The sequence below is a fragment of the Vigna unguiculata genome, chromosome 8, assembly GCF_004118075.2.
Source record: "Vigna unguiculata cultivar IT97K-499-35 chromosome 8, ASM411807v1, whole genome shotgun sequence".
NCBI classification, from domain to species: Eukaryota; Viridiplantae; Streptophyta; class Magnoliopsida; order Fabales; family Fabaceae; genus Vigna; species Vigna unguiculata.
In genome coordinates this window covers 31,177,384-31,194,818 of record NC_040286.1, presented here as the reverse complement: position 1 = coordinate 31,194,818, position 17,435 = coordinate 31,177,384, and the positions used below count along the sequence as shown (strand labels likewise).

At 33.2% G+C, this 17,435-nt stretch overlaps 1 protein-coding gene and 1 pseudogene across 3 annotated transcripts; one reads left to right on the top strand and one right to left on the bottom strand.

Moving 5' to 3' along the window:
• Positions 1-2,322: 2,322 nt before the first annotated feature.
• On the bottom strand, positions 2,323-7,511 carry LOC114193894 (uncharacterized ATP-dependent helicase C29A10.10c-like). Of its 3 annotated transcripts, none has more exons than XM_028083874.1 (10): positions 7,177-7,511; positions 6,546-7,103; positions 5,190-6,455; positions 4,787-5,111; positions 4,408-4,666; positions 4,083-4,319; positions 3,919-3,939; positions 3,501-3,600; positions 3,328-3,397; positions 2,323-2,614 (listed from the first exon to the last, which is right to left on the bottom strand). In XM_028083874.1, exons 1-8 carry the CDS (start codon positions 7,264-7,266, stop codon positions 3,510-3,512), a joined length of 2,847 nt encoding a protein of 948 aa, XP_027939675.1. In that variant the 5' UTR covers positions 7,267-7,511; the 3' UTR covers positions 2,323-2,614; positions 3,328-3,397; positions 3,501-3,509. The 3 variants fall into 3 exon arrangements, with proteins under 3 accessions (XP_027939675.1, XP_027939674.1, XP_027939677.1); XM_028083873.1 differs by having other exon boundaries at positions 3,505-3,600; positions 7,177-7,508; XM_028083876.1 differs by lacking the exons at positions 2,323-2,614; positions 3,328-3,397; positions 3,501-3,600 and having other exon boundaries at positions 3,725-3,939.
• Positions 7,512-10,647: 3,136 nt separating this feature from the next.
• On the top strand, positions 10,648-14,369 carry LOC114195102 (annotated as a pseudogene).
• Positions 14,370-17,435: the final 3,066 nt, after the last annotated feature.

Genomic DNA, 17,435 nt, shown 5'->3' with positions numbered 1-17,435 from the left:
GTGATTATAAAAACATAATATACTAAAAGTAACTAAATTAAGTATCTAAACTACTGCTTGCTTGTCGCACACTAAAATTAATTGCTGATATGGGATAATTTTAATTACAGATTTTTCAAACCTTCTTGTTTATCATAGGTAAGATACTATAATAGTGTTTTTTTGTTTTTTTTTAAATTACCAAAATAAAAAAATTTTAAAAAAATTATAAAAATGGACAAGCCGATTAAATTTGATATAATTTTAGTATAAAAAAATTGTATCAGTTTACCATGATTTTTAACTTAGTTTATATTTAAAGTTATATTTTAGTTATATGTATATTTAAATTAGATATGTTCCATCACAAACAGAAGTCTTCCAAAACTTTTGTTTCCTTCCTGTGAATGACATTTATATTACCGTTAATGCAGTGATTTTTAATTCATTAATTAACATTTAACTACTGTGATAAATGAAAAAATCACATGTATACTAACATTTGATTACAGCAACAAATCACAAAAAATTAATTAAAAATATATTAGCGTACTTATTTTTTTAATCTTATATAATCTTTAAAATAAAATCATAAATATAATTTCAATAATATTCTAGAATTAAGCACGAAACACTTCAATTAATGAACATATAAAAAAATTTAATTTATCAGTTAATAAAAAAAATTCAATATATATATATATATATATGATTATTTTAGTGTAGAGATAATAATGGGTCAAATAACCGATCTACACTAAAAAAAATCAATCTTATTACCTGTTTCAAAAATATAGGTTAAAATACTTTATTGGTATACGTTTTTATTCAAAAATTTCAATTAGGTCCTAAGATTTTTTTTAGTCTCAATTAAGTTTATATTTTTAAAAATGCATAACAATTAGGTTCATTTCATTAGTATGGTGGTAACGATATTAAGAATGTGTCACGTGTCAGCTCCTCATTTTTTTTTTAAATATTTTTATTTTTTTTTTAAATTATTCATGCCACATGTTATGTCAATATTGATATGCAAGTGACAAACATTCTCAAGAACATGTAAAATCTAAATGTGACAGTTATATGTATAACCTCTAACCGGTGTACATGCTCATTGTTGAAAGTGGAGCATACCACCCTACTCATATGGAGTTTTTGAAGATGTTTAAGTCAAGTAAATATGGTCTAGCATTGCTAGTAAGATGTTTAATCATGAATAGAATAGTTCTGCATGTTTAGAATTATTGTAAGTCAAACTTAGAATCCTTTAGATCAATGAATCCAAATGTGGTGAGTGTTAACACAAAATGAAAAACATTAATATGGAGTAAGAAAAATTCTCACAGAGCTTTATAATGGATTAATTCACTTATCTAATCAATTACAATATTCATTAGTGTCATTGCATTCACAATCTAACCACAATAATTAATTAGGTTAATCTCTTAATCCATTCATCTTAGAAGAGGACTCTTTCTAAATCAATATTAACTCATTTTAAATAAAATACAAGAAACAACTTCTAAAATCTGATTTGATGGGTCTTAAAAAAGTCTAATAGATGAATTTAATCTTGAGAGTTCAAGCTTGACACTATAGATCAATTGTAAAATCTGCGGATCGATGTATTCATTCATTCTTTTCTTTGACTTGCACATTTATGTGTATCTTGTTCACTATTTAGGTGGTGAATGATTGCTTGCAATGTGCATTACCTTCTCTTTTCTTATCTTTGACCTGTATAAAATAATTTATTATATGCACATCCACTAATTGATAAGAGTGTTTGTTAAACATCGAAAACAATTTAAAAAACTGTTTAATATATTAAAATCTTAAAAATCCAATTCACCCCGTTATATTAAAATCTTGAAAGTCATTCACCCTTTTAGTTTGTGTATACTAGACGTACTGTTTTAACACTCGTAAATAAACCAAACAATAATTTCTTTTTATATACTTTCCATGTTAGAAGTAACATAAATTAAATAAAAAATAATTGTTATTATGTTTAAATATTTGGAACAATAAATTTAAATTTTTATAAGAGAGCGGTTGTTTTGAGTCTTCGGTAAAAATGTGATATTGTTAAATTTGATAAAATTATATATTATAAAGATATAATTTTCAAACTAATTGACACTAAACTAGCATTTATATGGGTACTAAATTATTATACAAGACAATGATTTAAGCTTTAAACATATTCAAAAACTAATTTAAAATTTTTATTTATAAAAAATTGAACGACCAAGAAAGCCCACACAATTTTTCATTTCATAATGTATTATAGTTAAAAAAGAACAAAAGATAAAGTATCTACTAAAAGTGTAACGTCCCAATTAAACGGACAAAAATCAATTTAAATAAAACGTCACATATTAAATATTCAGAGAGTACAGAAATTTAGAATATGACACATATAGTACTCCAACATATTCATAACAAAAGAAAAAGGCCCCACATGGCCTAAATAAAGTACAGAGTCTCGTCAAGTGCGAGAGAGAAACTACTACTACTACTACACTCCAAGCTGTGGGCCCCCAGAGTGAGCCCGATAGACGTCCAAGGATTTCATGATTTCATCAAACTGCGACATCTCTATTATTGTTACCACTGCTAGAGGTTCTCACATCTGCTCACATCAACGAGGTTGATGATCATCGCAAAGGAGGAAACCACACACAATCATACAAAGTAATGGGTAAGCTAGTGAAAAAGAAAAGTATTCAAATCGTACACTCAACATACATTTCCATATTCAACCATAAGTACTGGGAAAACAAACATGATATACCAAACCAATTAGAGCTTCAATAATAAACAAACATGCATATCCACCCCCTTTATACATAATAATTCACTGAACCAGCCAATCAAACAACCATCAACATTCATACATCCAAGCATAGCAAAAACCAAGCTAGGTCTCGCTCAAGCTGGGAGTCCTCGCTCAGACGAGAGGAGTGCTCTCGCTCAAGCTGCAGACTTTTGCTTAGGCGAGACTGCGACAATGCCCCTGGAAGGATTCGCGAACTCTCGCTTAGGCGAGACGGCCCCGCCTGGGCGAGATTGTTCGTCGCTCAAAAATACAGCCGCTCGCCTAGGCGAGCGCTCGAGCAGAAACCTGAACGAGTTCCCGCTATTCTCGCCTGGGCGAGATGAGCTCGCCTGGGCGAGTATATCAGTTCCCACCACTGTTCCACGCACGTTCTATCAAGGACTCACTCATGACAGCACCCAAAGCATTTTTACATCATCATAAGCAGCATACTAGCACCAGAAACTCGAAACAGAACCAACGCATACAAAAAGTGAATCAAAAACGTGAAGCCTATCTTCCCTTACCTGGAACTAGCTAGAATAGGGGTTCAACTCCAACAGTGGGATGCAACAGTACAAGGAAGATGTGAGCTAGCTGGAACAGAACAACGGAACAAGTCTTAACATAACTCAAAACGAAACCCTATCTGGAAAAAAGAATAACGAACGGAAAAAGGTGTGTATGAGTCACAGAGTACCTACGTGAATCAAGAAGATGAACGAAGCTCACTTGATTGAGATTGAGTAAACCCTAGCAGAGCTTCTGGGGAGAGGTTGGGGACTCGACGCCTGCGATTTCTACGAATGAAGGGAAAGATTAGGCTATGACAGACTTAGGGTATGGTTCCCCTTTTTGGACCAACCCTAGGCCCAACCAACTTTGGAGCAGCCCTTAAGGATTTAGGCAGAAAATAAAAGGGCCTTACAAAAAGTTATCATACTAATTAGTAATCCAAACACAATTAACTAGTACACTGTATAACATTTAACATTTAGTTTTTTCACAAACAACATTCCAAAATAAGAAGCTCGTTATAGAGAACCGATGAAAAAATTCCAAAATCACCGCAATAGTGTCTCTGATGAATTCATTAACCACATGCTACAGTGCATTACCTCCTCCTTGATTTGTATGACCTGCACCAGACATAAGACAAAGACAATGTAAATTGTACTAACAACATTTTACAAAGAGAAATTTTATCACATGGTTTCAACAATGGAAGATATGCAAATAGTTTTATCACGCATCACTATGAAACAAATATTCCTCAATTTACCTGGACAACTTAGGGGCAGTTACAGACTTTTCTGCCAAACTGAGTCTCTTAAACAGAGACTCAGATTCATCAAGCAGTTCAAGTTCAAGAATAGCATCCTCAATAGCCTGACCCAATTTTTTGTCCTCATCAGCATTATGGAAACAGTCCCTTTTCTTAGCATCATGAACCACATTTCTCCATACAGAGTTGCTATTCATTAATGTTGCACCATTTCCTACTATCCAAAGACAGTATCTGAAGTAAAACAAAAATAATCCATTACCTATTTGCCTATTCATTACAAAGAACACTAAAAAAAATGACCAAATTACAAGAAACATACTTAGCTCGGGTAAGAGCAACATTTGCTCTTTGCCTGTTTGAAAGAAAACCCACTTTTCCACTCCCATTAGACCTCACAGTAGATAATATTATAATATCCTCTTCACCACCTTGAAAACCATCAACAGAACGAACACTAACAGAGAATAAAGAATCAGAAACTGAAATGTACTGCTTAATTTTCTGCTGGATTTCATAAACTTGAGCCTTATATGGTGATATGATTCCTACACTAACTTTCTTCCTGGTCTTCAAAATATCTGGAAATAAAAGAATGAATTAGTCTTTTCTTTTTGTGTATTCTTATGATTATAGAGATTTTACTTAATCTTTTCAAATGACATATCAAGGACAGAACAGAAGGAGTAAGAGAAAGTAACCTTTTTTAAGATTTCCAATAATCTCAGAGATAGCTGCAACCTCAATTTTGTTCATCAAACTATGATCATGGTTGGACTGTTCTTTACCCTTAGAAATGTTTATAAAAGAATATGAAGCATACATTTTCCCATGAAGAAAACTTTTATCATAGCTTGTTCCTCTGACAAGTGGAGCATCAGAAAGTTGCTGATTGTAGAACTCTTTATTTGGGAACATGCTAATGGATGGACGCATTCTATATTGAACATTGAGCATATGTCTCTTGTATCCCAACAACACCATCCTTTCAAACAAACTTCTTCCAAATTCAGCCCTGTCAGCAATCTAAATTTTTTGATCCATTTATGCATACAAGACAAAAAAAATATACAATAGTCACAATCAAATCACTACTCCTCTTACCTTGCTTTTGACCATTGCCGGAAGTTGTCTCTCATCACCTATGAGGATACCTCTACGAAGGCCTGGAAGTTGTAATGGAATGGTTGATTCACATTCTTTTAGTTGTGCTGCTTCATCAATCACTACATATCTGAATGGTGTCATCTCCTTCTTGTACAATTTAAAAGAACTTGATGCTGTACAGAAAACAAGGCACGCATTGTTCAAGCAAAATTGTGATATGGCATATTTGCTTCTGAGGTCGTTAGGAAGGGAAATTGACTGAGAAAGTATATTTAGAAGCTCCAGACACTCATCTCTATCTTCATTATCAGAGTTTGTGTGTTTAGAAATGTTTTGAAGAATGGAAACTTCAAGAGATTTTAGCAAATTCATAGCTCTCAACATACTCTTCAACACATTTAATGGAATAAAAGATGTTGGCAAGTGCGTGTACAAGGTTCGCATTAGTTTCTTGAGCTTCTCTCCAAAGTAACTCAACCTCTGCTTTATAAATTGCTCCATTGTCATACCAGAACTTAACTTTTTGTCATCCTTGTAGGCCTGGTATAGGTCTACAATATGAGCGTACTTTTTCACCAGAAATTGCTCAAATGTCATTGGATCGCGATTCTTACGAACGCGTTTCTTATATGAACCATATGCAATGTCTGCATTTTTGACTCTTCCCTTAGCAAATTCTTCTAATGACATAACATTCTCAACATCCACACGATTCTTGTATGAAACATAAGCCTCTTCAGGTTCCTTTAGAAACTTGATCGTTGATTCCATGTAGTATTTCCAACCAATATCTGGAGAAAAACAGCGCAACAAATCATCAACACGATTGTCCAAAAACACTGTCTCAAGACCCTTGTAACTCTCAATTTTCATCCTAGAACTGTTGCCAAATAGCACTATGTCACCAAACCCATGTGTCTCACACTCAGGTGTATCAGCAGAATCCTTAACCAAACCATGCAGTCTAACAGCCACTTCCAACACTGCAGTGTTAGTTGGAGCACATGCCAATGTTTTGGTTTTAAGCTTGAAAAGGGAAAGTAACAAAGAAGCAACTGTCTTCGTTTTCCCAGTTCCTGGTGGACCCCATATAAGTTTAATATCGTCGTTATGCTTACATTTCTTCATTGTCACAGAACTTAAAACTGCATCCTTTTGAGACTCATTTAGATTATGAGCACTGATTATAGTTTGTGCAACAGTATAGGCTCTACCGTGGCTAGAATTTTCTCCAGATAAGCAGATATGACAGTTTTCTCCGTTCTGTAAAATACAAAGAAAACTTGAAGAGTGTTTTTTCATACACAATAGTTTAGAAAAAGAACAAAAAACGAATGATTTATTGATTCTTACCGTTGAAACAACACCTAGCACTTTCTTAAGTATGTTGGTATCTGCACCCTCCAATCTCGAGGTCAAGGCTTTCGAAATACGAATATTTGTTGTCATGTTCATAAGATACACTGCATAAAGCTTCTGTGATTTGTTGCTTCTCACGTCAATTTCAATATCATTCTCCATGAACTTAGATGTGAGTATAGTGATTTCATCACTAAACACATCTGGGGACTTAAGAACATAAGCAATATGGCAATATTCTTTGGTCATTTTCAAGTCATCTATGCGTCTAGGTTTTACATTTGTGAATGCAATGATATCTCCAGACTCAGGTTTATACTTTCGTGCACCTTTCACTTCATCAGTGATGCTCTTCACGGTAATCTCATAGAACAAGCCATAGGGAAGTTGGAAGTCGTTGGACCTTTGAAGGGTGCTGATTTCAGAAAAAGGAGCTTGAGACACGCTCATCAAGCTTGAAGACAAGTCACTGTGTGTTTCCTCAATCAATGCCGGAATGAATGATTTCATGTAATCTTTTATTGAGTGGAATGTCTTAGGAATTTTCCTCACCTGCGACAAAACAATTTTTCAATACAAAAACTCTTGCATTTTACTGAAAAATATTGCAAAGTGAAAAAGAAACCTCGTGCTTGAAAAGCTTTTCGTTGAACACATCATTGAGAGTCCAAGAGAACACAGTATCTACCAAGCTTCCATGCCCAAGATTTTCCATCCTTGCTCACGCTTATCGATCGATCAGTAGCTCAAGCACAACACAAAACTCTTTCTCTGTTTTTCTTTGTTTATACACACAGTAATCAAGGGCTTACTTAGCATTTAAGGAACTGAAAAGTTTCAAGTACGAAACTTGTTCACCAGCAAAAATAAAAAGCTACTTCAGTTAAATCCAAGCAGATTGAAAACTGTATAACAAAATAGTTTTGAATAACTGTGTTGAAAATTTGAAAGTTTTAGAACTTGGGAACTTCTGATCGCTAAAAACCGATGGAATGGAATTTTATGAGTCAAGGTATACAAACAGATCAAGGGAATATATTTTAACCAACTTGACAAACTTTGTTTTATACATTAAAATACTACAGTTTTAATTTTAATTTTTTATTATATTTTTAAAATTTTTCACTTTGGTCGGAAAAAGAACAAAGGATTGTCAAAGTTTGTTAAAATTTTCTTGGTTAAAATATCATTCACCCAAACAAATAAAGTGAGATAAAATCATTCTTACATTGAGATACCTAAAAATATATGCCTTGTGCGTAAATAAATAGGTAATTATTATTTTTTCCTTATTTTTATACGTTAAGTACTCGTTCCGTAAATTAACCTATAATTATAATAGGGAACATTTATGATGCGTTAGATCAGACAATTTAAGAGATTACTTCATTTATTAGAAAAAATTGAAATTTTTTAATAGAAAATTATATGTTTAAATGAAAAAATTAAAAAAATATTGAAACTGAAAAATTATAAATATTTCAAATAACTACAATAGTAAAATTTTAAATTCATTAAAAAAAATTGAAATTCTCCAAGTTGAAAATTATTCATTGGTTAGAATAAAAAAAGTCTTCACGTCCAGAAGATTGATTTAGCCCATAACCATTTGAAGATTGAGTTGTGTCGAAGATCAAACTAAACCGAGTCGACCTGGCCTGACTCGAAAGTTGAACCATGTCGGCCTGAATCAAAGATTGAGCCGGGTTGGCCTGAACCAAAGGTCGAGATGAGTCGGTCTGGCTTGAAGGTTAAGTCGAGTCACCCTGACCCAAAGGTCGAGTCGAGTCGGCTCGGACCGAATCTCAAGCTGAGTCGGACTAGGCTAAATCTCGAGTTAAGTCGGGTCAAGTCGAGCCGGGTTGGCCTGACCCAAAGGTTGAGTCGAGTCAGCCTAACTTGAAGGTTGAGTCGGGTCACCTTGACCCAAAGGTTGAGTCGAGTTTGAAGGTCGAGCCGGTCCGAACCGAATCTTGAGCTGAGTCGGGCCAAACCGAATCTCAAGCTGAGTCGGGCCAGGTCAAATCTCATGCCGAGCTAAGGACCGAGACTTATAGGTCAGGGTTGAAAGTCAAGATGACTCAGACCGAAGGCACAGACCGGTCGGAGCGGTCCAAGCCATGCTGGGCCAATGACCAAAACAATCAAGCTAAAGGTCAAGACTTGTCGTGCGGGTTGAAAGTCGAGCCGGGTAGGGCCAGGCTAAAGGTTAATCAGGCCAATCCAAACCGAAGATTGAATTGAGCTGGCCCAAGTCGAAGGTCAAGTTGGGACAACTTGACTAGAGGTCGAGTCAGGTCGACCTAGGCAAAAGTTAAAGTTGGATCGGGGCTGACTTAAGGTTGAAATGGGTCTGCTCAAGCCAAAAATCGAGTTTGACTAGTACGGGCCGAAGGTCGGGATTGCTCGGGCTGGGTTAAAGGTCGAATTTAATCACTAAAATTAAAAATCAAGCTAAATTAAGTTAGAGTCGAAAGTAGAGTTGAATTCGTCGTAAAATAAAATAAAATTATTTCATTCAAATAAAAAAATAAAATTTAAGATATTTGAGTGAGTTCGTAAAAACTAATTATTTAAAAAATAAAAATAATTAATTACAAGTAATTAAATTAGTATGAATTTTAACTTCTTGTTAAAATGTCTTACCCAAACACAAATCACAAGATTAAAGTATATACCATTATATTTTTAAAATTTTAAAGTTTTGGCGTGTACAGTTGTCCAAAATACTCTAGTTCCCAAAACTGAATACTACAGTGAAAAATATGTTTTGATAATAAGAGAAAGAAGAACAATAGCTTTATTGTTTTAGATATCGAGCTTCCCAAGTCGATTTTGATGATTGTGGTCATAAATGCAGAATCTAGAGATTGGAAAGATCCTACAAATTGCAGTCACGTGATGAAAACCAAAAGTCATGAATAAGTAACAATTGTTATTAAACAACACGTCATTTCTGGTACACTTCTAAAACTTTTATACTTCCGATAATAGATTACTTTCATCAAATTGATTTAACATTTTACTTTCATCAACCAAAACTACTAAAAAAGTAGTGACTTTAGCAATTCCTTGTAGATAATTAACTTCAATTAGCATACCAAAAGACATTTAATCATTCTGTTTTGTTCTATTTGAACCACATTTCCACCCAAAAAATCACCCATTTTCTTAGGTCCATTCATATTCTTGTCATTCAATTTGTACAACATAATGAGAAAGGAATTGGGAAAGTCTGTAAAATTCATTTTATTTTGTTTTCTATTAAATGATTATGCATCACTACTTTTTGTCTGCAAGAGAATTTTAAGGTGCGTGCTTCATTTGTTATATATATTTTTTAATTATTTGAGATTTTTATACCAGTTTCATTTCAGGGCACATTTATGAGAGAAGCCAAACGACGACGTACACCCGAAGTAATGCCTCTTAACATTTATTTTCCAAGAACATAGTGTGAGGCCTCAATTCGTAGGAAAGCCAGTCTTGTTTTGTTTCAGAAAAAAACGTTTTTTATTTTTGTAAATAGCAAGAAGAAAGAAACTGTTTATTTCATGAGAATATTTTCAAAAGAATTTGATTTTTATGCACTCTAGGTATCACTGTCTATTTATATATAATTTCTTTAAATGTTTTATTTATTTATATTCATTTATAAACATCTTTTTAAATATATTTATTTTAAAAACTAATTTATCTAATTTTTTTATTAGTCTAATTAATTAAATATTATATAATTAATTTTAATTTCTTCTAAATTTTTATTTTTAATTAATTAAAAATCAAGGAAATAAAAAAAAAAACATACAAACCAGTTTTCTAAGAACTAACTTAAAACTGTAGTATTTCAGTCAATATAAAATACAGTACTGAAGAAATAAAATTGAAAATAGTGTGAGTGTGGTAAAAATTCTCATAATTGTAGCACACTGAAATTCAAGAATAAATACACCATTATTTATGTTATGTTTATAGCAAACTCATTTGAAGGAGCTTTTCCCATCCCTTTCCATTTTCTGCTCTCTGATCTCTTTCCCTTCACATTCCACCAAAATTATCAAACACTGCACAAAGTTCGCCTCTCTAACTCTGCCTCATGGAACGACTTGAGGCTTTGTCCCAACTTCATTCTTACTTTGGAAAGTAAGAATTGCAACTTACATTTATATACACTACGATTTTAACCTTTTTTTTTTCTCTTTTACTTCAGTGTAATGTGTTGCATGATCACGAGAGTCTTCAAGTTTTTTTCATTCACTGTTTATTTGTGTTTTGGTTCAAAATGAAAGGAAGCTGATTGTGTTGTTTATGCATTTGTTTTACGTAGAGTGGAGAAGAAAGTGACAAGTGCGGAACCCAAGAAGACTATCATCTGTTCTTCAACAGAAGAGGATGATGATAAGTACAGCCTTTTACACACTGTTTTCTCTTGGAAACTTAAGGATGCTCTGAATGAAGATCTTTACAAAAACAAGGTTCTTTTACCTCTTACTCAAAGCAAAAATCTTTGTCCAAATCTCACATTCTTATGTAACCTTTTCCATTTCTGTTCAAGCTTTTGTTGTTGCTTTTTCATATTGAATTTCTTCGATTTGGTTTACGTAGTATTTTTCGTGCCAGACTACTTATTGGTACTCACCTTTATCACTCATTGAAAAAAATACTTATGCGTTATTAAATTGAAAGTATTTCAAAAAAAGTATATTTTAACTAGTGTTATTAATGTTGAATACTGTGGAAATTAAACCATTTTCTCGCAGGTACAAAAAATACCAGAGACATTTGAGTCAGTATCTAGTTACTTGAACTCCTTCATCGTTCCATTGATCGAGGAAACACACTCTGATCTTTGTTCAAGCTTGAAGGGTGTGCCTCGTGCTCGTTTCTGTGAAATCAAAAGTTTCCAGAGGGCCAGGTTTTTTAGACCTGACAAGGAGCTGTTCTATCAGATAACGTTGAAAAATATATCTGATGAAGTAGAAGATGAGGAGGAAGAAAACGGTGGAAAATATGTTCCTGAGTCAGGAGATATATTTTCTTTAACAGATGTTAAACCTAGAAGAGTCGATGACCTGAATAGACCAAGAAGATTCTACCATATTGCTTATGTGTGTTCGCAAAATGAAGAAATACTAATACTGTCATCCAAGATAATGGAAATGGATATTCTAAATGACCTTAGCAGCAACAAACTATATGCTGTTTTTCTGTTCAACCTGACCACAAGTAATCGTGTATGGAAGGCACTACACTCATTGCCGGAGAATTACGACTTGGACATCATTAAGCAGGTGTTGCAGCCAGAAGTAAACGTAAGATTCACTATATCACCTTTAGTTGTAAAAAATAAAATTTTAACCTAATCTGTCTAAAGTTAAACGCTAAAACTTACAATTTTAGTGATCAAGTGTGCAGATAAATCGTTACTGTTTAACTTCAATACAATCTCAATCCTTCAAACGTTTAGTTTCTGAATGCCTAATTTATACTTTTCAGAGTGGAGAAACATGCGAAAATTGCCAGTCTGAAGAAAACAAAACGCTTCATGGTATAACTACACGTTGTCTTCTACAGAATCAGAATCTAAATGAATCCCAGGAGGAAGCTGTATCAAGCTGTGTTGGTATGATAAAATGTGCCCACAGTGATATCAAACTAATATGGGGCCCTCCCGGGACTGGAAAAACAAAGACTCTTGCTTGCTTGTTGTTTTGTCTACTCAAGTTGAAACACAGATCGTTGGCTTGTGCTCCAACTAACACTGCTATTTTGCAAGTTGCTGCTCGTTTGCATGGGTTATTTCAAGGTTCGGCTGAGTATGAAACTTATGGTTTAGGTGACATAGTTCTTATGGGCAATAAATCGAGGATGAAATTAGATTCTTGTCCGAACCTTAAGGATGTGTTTCTTGATCATCGTGTGAAAAATCTTGGGGAGTGCTTTTCTTCATTGTCGGGTTGGCAGCATAGTCTGGAATCAATGATTATTTACTTGTAGATCCTGAGAAAGAATACTCCTTATATAAGAAAGAAAAGGGTGCCATGTCGTTGGAAGAATTTGTCACGTTGAAAGATATTGATCTAGCTTCTGCGTTTCGTTCATGCAAGCAAAGAATGAAGATTAGTGGCACAATGACTTTTGCGGAGTATGTAATGCAGAACCGGATGGACGTTTTCGAACGATTTCATACGGAACAAGGGATGATAAGTGTTTTAACCATGAAGCAATTTATAAAGCAAACTTTTGCGGATTTAACAAAGAAGCTCAAGTTCTGTATGCAAACTTTGTATACACACTTGCCAACATCATTCATTTCAACAGAACAGGTGAAGAATATGATTGAAGTTATGGATTTGTTAGATTCTGTTGAAGCAAGATTGAAGGTATCTCTTAATAGTTATCAAGAAAGTAACATCGGTCCTGTTTGCTTTGGATCATCAGGCACAAAGTGCCGTAAATTAGATTGATTTTCGAATCAGTATCCCTTCCTGATATTCCAGAGATAGGTGGAATAGAAAAGTTTTGCTTAATGAATGCATGCACAATTTTATGTACTGCTTCAGGCTCTATTAAACTGTATACAGAAGGGATGAACCCAATAAAATTTTTAGTGATTGATGAAGCAGCTCAGCTTAAAGAATGCGAATCTGCCATTCCGTTAAGGCTTCCAGGGCTAAACCATTGCATTCTCATCGGTGATGAGAAACAACTTCCTGCATTGGTCAAAAGCAAGGTAATTAGTTTTGAGTTGTGCTATTTTTTATCATTGCTAGAAAAATGAAATTTGATATCTATTATATGAAACATCATTGTGTTTTTAGATTGCTGAAAATGCTGACTTTGGAAGGAGTTTGTTCGAGAGGCTTGTACGTTTGGGATACAAGAAACATATGCTAGCTGTTCAGTATAGAATGCACCCATCTATTAGCTTGTTTCCATGCAAAGAGTTCTACGATGGGTTAATTTCTGATGGCTCCAATGTTGTCCAAAGTAGTTACAGTAAGAGTTTCATTGAGGGAGCGATGTATGGATCTTTTTCTTTTATTAACGTATCAAAGGGTAAAGAGCATTTCGGTCGTGGAGGATTTAGTTCAAAGAACATGGTGGAAGCTGCAACAATTTCTGAGATTATTGGAAGCCTCAAAGAAGGTTTAATTTTCAGACTGCTTTCTATAAAGATATCTCTATATTTATAGTTTTGAATGCGCTATTTTGATTCATCTTAATTGTATTCTCTTTTTTGGCAGCGTTTATGAAGTCAAAGAAAAGGGTTAGCATTGGAATCATATCTCCATACAATGCACAAGTGTATGAGATTCAGGAAAAAATTAAGCAGTACTGTTCCACTTCTCATCCTGGTTTCTCTGTGAGCGTTCGTTCTGTGGATGGTTTTCAAGGAGGCGAAGAAGATATCATAATAATTTCAACTGTGAGATCCAATGGGAGTGGAAAAGTGGGTTTTCTTACCAATGCACAAAGAGCAAATGTTGCTTTGACTAGGGCTAGGTATGGTACTCGAACATTCCGCTCAAACTTACTTTTTTTTCCATGTTACGATAAATTAATGAGTGTTTTCAATGCAGATATTGCCTTTGGGTAATAGGAAATGCATCTACTTTAGTGAGCAGTGACTGTGTATGGAAAAAGCTTGTTCTTGATGCAAAGAAAAGAGATTGTTATTATAATGCTGATGATGACAAGAGATTGGCTCAAGCTATTGACATGGCTGCATTTGAGCTTGATCTGCTAGAAGAATCTGATTCACGGTTTAAGAAACTGAGTCTAGGTGATAAATTGCCAACCAAATTCTCCAAGTGAGTCTCTATATCTTCATAATTTCACGTATTCATAAAGCTTTTTTCTTCTGTATTTAATATGCTGCATCTTTTATGAATTTGGTACTTGGTTTCAGTGTTAGTTTACACTTGGTATTTGCTTCGCTTTCTTATTTTCTTTACGTGATAGGCCCCGAAAATCAAGGAGGTGAAGTGTGAAGTGTGAAGTTTCTAGTTTTTTGGCGTTGCTACTCGTTCTTTCAGAAAGACAAGATGTTGAATTGTACACCATTGACAATATAATTGTCAATTTTTGAATTTCTGCTATATATCTTTCAGACATCTTGTTTTAAATTAAGTTAGCAATTTACTTAGTAACTGTTATAATTACTTGGTAACTTTCTTTTGACGCTGCATAGCATTTATTATATAGTCTTCTGCTCATATTCCTCAAAATCCTTGATAACTTTAGATAGAGAAGATGGTAAAACATAAGCAATTTTTTTTAATATTTTCATCATTTCCAAGCGTTGTTGTAAGCCTATAAATACAAGCATATGTTTGCCGTTGGAGTTAAATAAGAGAATTTAATAACATTTCTTCCGATAACAGAAGTGCTACACTACATCTACATTTTCCTCTATTCTTAACTAGTGTCATGTGAAAAAAATTTAAGAGAATCCTAATTTCTATTCTTAATTAATGTAATGTAATAATTATTATTACGATTGAATTAATATATATCTATCCTATAATATGACTTCTTATAAGCATAAATATTGAAAAGTATAATGAAAAGTTTGTGAGTCTTTTAATCAAAAGGTCAAATTATGATTTTGGAGTAAACAAAATTGTGAAAAGAAGAATAGAGAAATTTTGGAAGATAACAGAACTTTTTATGCAATTCTTTAAAAGGAAGAGATAATCTTAATTTAATCATTTTAAGAAGTGTTGGAGAATAAGAACTTCATGAAAGAACTTAAATAGCTTATGGAAGTGTGTATCCAAGGTGGATCCAACTCAACGCACCAAAGGAAAAAAAGAAAAGAAAAGAAGAAGAAGCAAGAATAAGTTGAAAAAAAAAATGGATTGAGGAAAGAAAATGACAAAGAACGCATTATGATAAATCCTAAAGGATAAATATAATTGAGGAGGATTCATCACTTCAAAAAAATTTCCAACAATCACATCCTCAAGACATCTTACAAAATATATAATCTCCAAAAGTGATTTTACAGTAATGATTTGACACCAAAAGTCACCAACAATGTCTTTAGAAAACAAAAATTCTAAGACTAACTAAATTAATGATTATACTTTGAGTATTATGTTTAACACTTTAGTTAATTTCAAATCAGGATCAGCACATGGATGATTTCTTGAATTTAGGAGAGACAAAAGGGTAGTTGCTTAAATTTATATAAAGTTCATTGAGGTTTTGCTAAAAAAAGTAAATGTGACACCTAAAAACAAGAAAGAATAATGTGAAGTTACAACAATCACATACATTTGAACATGACATGTGTTACTTAGAAACTCTATGTACCTTCTCACATGTCTCATTCATCCACGATATGTTTACATGTTTCTCTTAGAATCGTATTTTGATTTCTTCTTCCTTGTTTGTTTCTTGTTGTGCTTCTTGTATTTACTCCCCCTTCCTTTTCTACTACATCTTAAACAACTTCTTCCTTGTCCTTATTTGTATCAATTATATAAATTTTTTAGTCTAATTAAGACAAATATCCTCGATGTGGCATATACAAGATGTCAAGTCACTTAGATAAAGGTTGTTGGTATCATGGAAAATCACAATGTTACTACTGTAAGAAATTTGAACATGTGAAGAAGGATTCTTGTAAAAAGATAAAGCATCAAGCAAAGTTCATCTAGAACAAAATCATGAGCAACAACTTTATTATGTTACCTTATATTCTAGTGAATAAAAAGTGGAAGTTGGCTCTTGGGTAGAGAATGCAATAATCAAATGGCCAAAGACAAAATAATCTTTAGTGATAACGATAACTATGTAAAATTTAAAAGTTTTACTGGTAAATTATACTCTAGTGAAGTCATTGTGACGTAGACAAAAAAAGATGAGACTCATCAAAGACATCTTACTTATTGTTATTCTTAAAGAGAATCTTTTTATCATTAGTCAAATGATAGAGAAAGATTGTTGGTATGTGCTTAATTTACTTATTTTTATATATGTTTTTTGACACTTAAAATACATAAATTTGATATGATCTTGAGTAAATTTAACCTATTTAGTTTAAAATTACAATATGAGGTATTGAGAAACAAAAAAATAGGAAATTGTTTTTTTTTTTTGTGATTTGCAACAATTTTTTGGTAAATTGAAGTATGATGCAGCTAAGCCCCAAATTTGATTTTGAACACCAAAAGGTGGTTAAGCAAGAATTCAAATATGACCTTTGTAACTGAGTAAAGATATTGGTGTTGAGCCATAAGAGAAAACTTTCACAAGAAAACACCAAGCACTAGAATAGGGAGGTGAGCCTTGAAGAAAACTCTCTGTGGGAGGAAATCTCTAATGCTGAAGAACAAAAGCCCAAGCCAAGAGAAAACCCTCCAAGAAAGGAAACTTCTAAAGTTAATCACCATAATTGGAGCTAGAGTTGTGCTCTATTTTCTATAAAAACATAATCATGTTTTTGTTTTTCATATAATGATTATAGGTTCTCTCTAGAACTACTTTTAGATACTTATTGTAATATTATTTTGAGAGACATGGGAAAGGGGAGAAACTTCAAATGCTTGTAATAATATCCATTGTCATGAGTAGCTAGACTCTCACGTTTTGGGTTGAATGTAGACTTTTCTGATTTTCTGTACTGGTATTAATATTATATGTATTCAAGTGTTTTATTCAATGTTAGTGATTTGATTTGCGTTAATTGTTTTTTATGAACTAACCACTCATCTTACTTCATCATCTTGGATTGATTTGGGAAACCGATATAAGTTAAGATCCAATTAGATCATCTAATGTTGTTGGATGCTAGGAATAGATCCAACTATTTTAGTTGAACATAGAGTCATGTTCTTAAATCAACGACTCACTCAATCAAGAATTGAGAAATGA

What these genes read in the sequence shown, in the direction of transcription:
- LOC114193894 (XM_028083874.1), bottom strand. Translation starts at nt 7,266, where the DNA reads ATGGAAAATCTTGGGCATGGAAGCTTGGTAGATACTGTGTTCTCTTGG. An exon ending in TATTGGAAATCTTAAAAAAG is followed by an intron (nt 4,667 to 4,786) that starts GTTACTTTCTCT and finishes TTTTATTTCCAG; the next exon opens with ATATTTTGAAGACCAGGAAG. An exon ending in ACTGCCCCTAAGTTGTCCAG is followed by an intron (nt 3,940 to 4,082) that starts GTAAATTGAGGA and finishes TGTCTGGTGCAG; the next exon opens with GTCATACAAATCAAGGAGGA.